At 27.5% G+C, this 6000-nt stretch overlaps 1 protein-coding gene across 1 annotated transcript in view; it reads right to left on the bottom strand.

Moving 5' to 3' along the window:
* Positions 1-2011, bottom strand: part of LOC123270221 (nascent polypeptide-associated complex subunit alpha, muscle-specific form-like) — an 89670-nt gene extending 87659 nt beyond the window's left edge. The window contains exon 1 of the mRNA XM_044736188.1: positions 1104-2011. Within this exon, the coding sequence (XP_044592123.1) occupies positions 1104-1158 (55 nt within the window). The 5' untranslated portion in view covers positions 1159-2011. The remainder of the gene's footprint in view (positions 1-1103) is intronic.
* Between the last annotated feature and the right edge of the window lie 3989 nt (positions 2012-6000).

Here is a 6000-nt window from a genome sequence, read left to right on the forward strand (position 1 = left end):
TGTTCTTTATAACAATTATTTTTCTATTGTTAATTTTTTTTTTTTTTTTATATTTTTTCATTTGAAAATAATTAATGATATTGATCTAATGGAATAATCTATTGAAGTATCGGAGTTTTAAAGTGTCAAAATTTAATTTTGACACACACTTTTTATTTAAGGGTCTAAAAAAATGTTTATTTAATATTCATTAACAGTTAACAAATATTTATTAACTATAAATAAATAATTATTAACAGTTAATAAATAATCTTTAATAAATGATCCATTAGCTGAACAAATATTTTTTAACTAATGACTAATATTTATTAATAATTGTTATTAAAGAAAATTAATAAACGACTTGTTAACTATCAATAAATATTTTTTAAATGTAAAAAAATTATTCTTTAACAGTTATAGAGTGATATATTTTCTGTTTCAAGAATCGATCAAAATAGTTTTCATTCATATTCCTCATTATAAAGACAAATATTATTGACATATATTAATAAATGATTTTTTAACATTGAATGATTCAACAAATATTTTTTAACAGTCAATAAATCATTTATCAAATAACATTTATTAATAGTTGATAAATATTCGTTTATCGTTAATAAATATTTACTAATTGTTAGTGAACATTTGTTTAGGCCCTTGAATAAAAAGTAAGTGTGAAAATTAAACTTTGACACTTTAAAACTCCAAAACTTCAATATATAATTCTTATGGATCAGAATCAATAATATTAAAATAAAAAAATATCGAAAATAAAGTCAATAAACTATAGAATCTTTATTAGCGGTAAAAATAATTATTGTATCGTATCTTTATTATAAAAATTTACGGCATTATTTTTTTATGAATCATCTCCACATCTTACCGTTAACAAGACATAACAACTCCAAAAAAATTAATTAACTATTAATAAATAATCTTTAACTGTTATTAACTTAACTTTTCTTTCAAAAAATATTTATTAATAGTTAAAACATATTTATTTACGTTTAATAAGTCACCAAATTATTTCCAAAGTTATTACCAGTTAATAATTTCTTCTATCAGTGTAATTTTTCTCTTTCAGTATTAAAAAAAAGTACAAAAAAAAAATGAAAACATACCAGTATAACACCAAGCCGGCCAAACGACAGGACTCTCGGTGTCCAATTCCCTCATTCTTTCAACGACCCTCGGACATCTCCACTCCGTCGGTCGTCTATCAGTAGCAGTCAATATGTCCAGTTTGTCAATTAGTTAATCACCTGCTATCACTCCTATCACTCTCACTCACAACCCTAGCTTACAAACAGAATAAAATCTTGAGAACAGGATTCAAAATACCTATACTTGTATCAAAATACAATAAAGTAAGTCTCAGTCCTATCACTGAACAGTTATCGCACGTGTCGCACAACAAAAATATCCCGCATTTACACAATACAAATTACAACTCGTAATAATGATAATAATATTATAAATAAAAAATAAAATAAAAGCGGCGAGTTTCAAGAGAGATAAAACCTGTACGCTGATATAATCCAAGTTGACTCAGTTTTACTAGCTCAAGTACAGTGATAAGGCACACTTTGTCATCATACTCAGAAAATACGCATCACTTTTTATTTCATTTTATTTTTTTAAACGCAAAAATATATTTATTATTAAATATTTTAAAAAACTACACTAACTTGAAAATTAGTCCACCACAATTCAATTTGTTTGATAATTTTTATAAAAATTTACACACTAGGAATTTTATTGGACAGTGGAAATAATCGAGCACTGATGGGTGACAAAAATTTATCGAGTAAAAAGTTTGATCAAAGGCGAACTGAATGATATGTGATATAAAATGTGGAAGAGAGTTTGCGGTGGACACAGGTGAATAGTGAATAATACCGAGTGTTAAAGGCAGTTGGTGTTGGTGCACCTGCCGCGAGAGTCCGCGTTGTAATGGAAGCGGGGCAACGGGCGGCAGGTAGGCAGGCCCATGCCAAGTCAACCTGTAGTAGAAGGGGTATCAGTCACATGGCAAGGAGGCCGCTGTGTAGTGGTATACTGTCTGGGTACTAACTTATTTTACCTGAGTGAGTTTAAAGAAAAGGGGGGAGGCTGAAGGTAGAAGGTAGAAGGTAGAAGGTGGAAGGTGGAAGGTGAAAGAGGAAAGGATGGGTTTTGTTTAAGGACTTCATTATTCATTCGGTGTCATATTTTTGGGAATCTTCAACGAGGCTCTTCTTGGGACAAACTTTCTGTTATTGAGGTGGAATTTTTTTTGGGTAAAGATTTAAATTTCGAAAATTTGGTTTTTCAATTTTTGAAAGATTTTTGGGCTTTTTTGATGAATTTATTTTTTTGAAGAAATTTGAGTTTGAATTTTTGAAATAAAGAAATGAAAATTTTTAAGTGTTTTTTTTTTAGAATTCTATTACTAATTTTGGTTCAAATTTTTTGATAAATTTTACTATCATTTTTTTGAAAAATTTATTCTATACAAAATTTTAATGATTGGAATCTTGGGAATAAAGAGTTGAAAATTTGAAAAATCTTAATGGAAAATTTGGAAATTTAGAAAAAAAATAAGGATTAAAATTTTGGGCTTGACGTGTTGAAATTTTGAAAAATTATAAAGACAAATTTAGTAAAAATTTTTTTGACATTCAAAATTATTAATTTTATTTTCAATTTTTCTAATAAAGTTTTTGATAACACTTTTGAGATATGATTTTGGACAAAATTTGATAGTCTGAAATAAAAAGAAAAATAGAAAAATTTTTGAAGTATTTTTTTTATATTTAATTATTAATATTATTTCAAATTTTTTTATAAATTCATTATGTATATTATTTGAGAAATATTAAAATTTTCTAAATGAATTAAAAATTTGGAAAATTTTAATTGCAATTTTTAGAAATATTTTTTCGACGTTAAATTATTACTTTTAGTCAAATGTCTTGATAGAATTCTTGTACATCGTTTGAAAAAATGACTTTGGACAGCATTTGGGAAAGTTCGACATTTATAAGGTTGTAATTAGTGTGAAAAGTTTAGAAATTATAGATGGGATAATTTTTGGTAATGACATGAATCTCTAATGAGTATCCAAGTCTGAAAGATTAAATTTATGATCTTTTAGGATTAACTCAAAATTTTTGTCTAAAAGTTGAAATAATATAAGAAAAAAAGCCCGAAAAAATTTATTAATATTAATTTACTAATTTTTTGTATTTTGAGACTTAGTTTTTCCAATTTTTAATCAAACATCAACATTTGAAGTATTATCTTCATAGTCTTTGATGAATTTTTTTTTTAATAAATTATCAAATTAATTGGAAAACTTTAAAAAAAAAATGAAAATATTTTTTATCTCTACTAGTTTATAAAAAAAAAAGAAATTGATTTTAAAGTTTGATCAACAGGGTACCAAGTTGAACGGTGATCTATTGATTTTCGATACGGCAGATAAATTTGACGTGGGTTTCAAGGGATTAAAGATCATGGAATTCCGGTTTATTAAATTGGTTGACGTTTTTCGATAATTGGATCTCGGATCTCTCTTTTGAGACACAATTCAAATCTCGAAAACGAGCATATTAGACTACAGAAGGCTCAACAGCATAACAGTGTAGAAGAGTAGAGGATTTAGAGAGATAAAACCAGGTATCAGAATAAGAATTATTTATGACCTGGTGTCAGGTGACCAGGTGTCAGGTATAAGAATTATTTATGACCTGTGACCTAAAGGTTTCAAGGTGAGGGTTAATGTTTAGGCTTAGAGGCTTGGTTATTATATTAGAGTGACCTTTTCTATGGCTAAGGCATGGCTTATAACTCCAAGACAATTACCGGCTTAAACTCCAAGTTTAACTGTTCAATTTTGCTTCTAGGCAACTTTTACTTCTGATTTTAAATTCAGGAATTTTTGACCTTCAGTGTAGTCATTCTTTTGAAGTTTTGGTTCGAATTCTGAGATATTTTGCAAGTTGTTGGATAACCTTGCGACAGAATTTCGAATTTTTTTAATTCATTTACAATTAATCAATTTTTTGAACTCTTTTAAACTGATATATAATTCCGTTGGATTTTTTTTTTTTAATAAATGATGACGAGATTATGATTTTCTAACTTTTTACTATAAAAGCACTAGTCAACAGCTTCGTCCTTTTTACTCGAGCCACCTAACGAACTAAAATTCGTGTCCAGCAAATTGTATAATTACACCAATAATACCCTAACGACAAAACCCGATTTTTGAATCATCAATAAAATATTTTTCAAGTGATGGAAAAAATAAAAAATACTAATTTTTTTTTTAATTCCAGGTCATCCTAACTTCGTGGACAATTTATAAATTTATACATGTCATAAGCATATTTTCTAAACACCGATCACATGAATAAACAAAGTACTATTTGATATACTCTGTCAAAAGAACTAAATAAAATAAATGACGAGGTTGACATGCCCCAAATAAAACTTATCAATGGAAAATCTAGGCAGGTCCAAAAGTAACCTTATGTAAACTCATTTAAAGCTAAAGGTAGAATTCTGTTTGTTTGACGCAACCTTAACTACTGTTTTCTGTACAATATAGTAAAGCTGAACCTTCAAGCAGAAAAAAAAAAATTGACTTGATTTAAGAGAACAATGACTTTGACTTGAATCAAGTAAAATTTACTTTAATAAAAAAAAATTTTTTCAGTTCAAAAATTTTTCTACTAAAGGAATCATTCTGATTTGTAACTTAAAAAAAAATTTTATATATATAAATTATTAAAAATTCCATCAGTAGACAAAATACAATGTTATTTCTCAATTATTGAAATTTTTCAAAGTATAAGCTCATCCTGATGCTACGCACAGCTAGACCTTTTATTTGAGTACGCACATGATTTTTTTATATATTTTATGATATTTCTCATGTATATAAAATATATAAAAATTTCATGTGAGTACTCAAATGAAAGGTTTCGATGAGTGTAACAGCAGGATGAGCTTATATTGTTAAAAATATCATCAGTAGACAAAATACAATGTCATTTCTCAATTATTGACATTTTTCAAGTTACATTCAATGTATATATGTACTTGATCCTACGCTCCAATCTCAACCTGCCAATCCACTCAGACTCAATATGTTTACGCTACAAGTTGCAAGTTAAGTATTCTACATGTTCCGCAAAATATATACAGTAAATATAGCAAGCTTCACGACAAGAAGAGTCTTAAGAAAATAATTTACGAGCTTCAGAATACATTCTTATATTCTTATAAGAAGCATCAAAAGTAAAGTTAGAGAAGATCAAAGAACAGAAAACACAAGGACCAATTCTTTAGACTTTTTTTGACATATAATATAATAAGCATGAATGGTTAAATACATCCATACATACATATATGATGTGTTATGCACAATATGTAATGTGTTAGACTATAAACATATGTGTGGAGGAATATAACATGCATTACGTCTCAATATTTTTGCCCAGACCAGTAATTAAAGACATCCCGTCGCGGTGGTATTATTATTATATATACATATAGGATGGTGGAGTGAAGTAAAGTAAAGTCAAGGATGATTTATCCCTTAGCTGCCGAGACCTGCGTGATAAGATCGCATGATAATACACTTCTGATAGATACCATCTGTTTTTGGTTTATTGCCCAGTTGAAGACGATGCCGCGACTTTAGATTTTTCTTTTAGTTAATATATTGGGTATTCATTTTAATATTGAATTTTTTGATAATTTTTTTTGAGAGAGTTTAGATGATTCAGAAGCGTAGAAGCTGCAATGTGCGTTGAATTTGTGATAAAAGTGTGTTGTATTAGTGATTTATGAAGTAAAGTAGGGAAGAAGATAATTTATTGGTGGAAATTTTGGAAGAAATTTAGATTTAAAATATTTTGCGGTCATTTCTAGGCATTTTCAACTCAGCTCTGGATATCAATTTTTGAAAAAAAAAAAAAAAAAAAAAAAAACGTAAATAATGGATTTTTTATATGTTTATCGTGTTTC

Source organism: Cotesia glomerata, linkage group LG8 (genome assembly GCF_020080835.1).
Source record: "Cotesia glomerata isolate CgM1 linkage group LG8, MPM_Cglom_v2.3, whole genome shotgun sequence".
NCBI lineage: Eukaryota > Metazoa > Arthropoda > Insecta > Hymenoptera > Braconidae > Cotesia > Cotesia glomerata.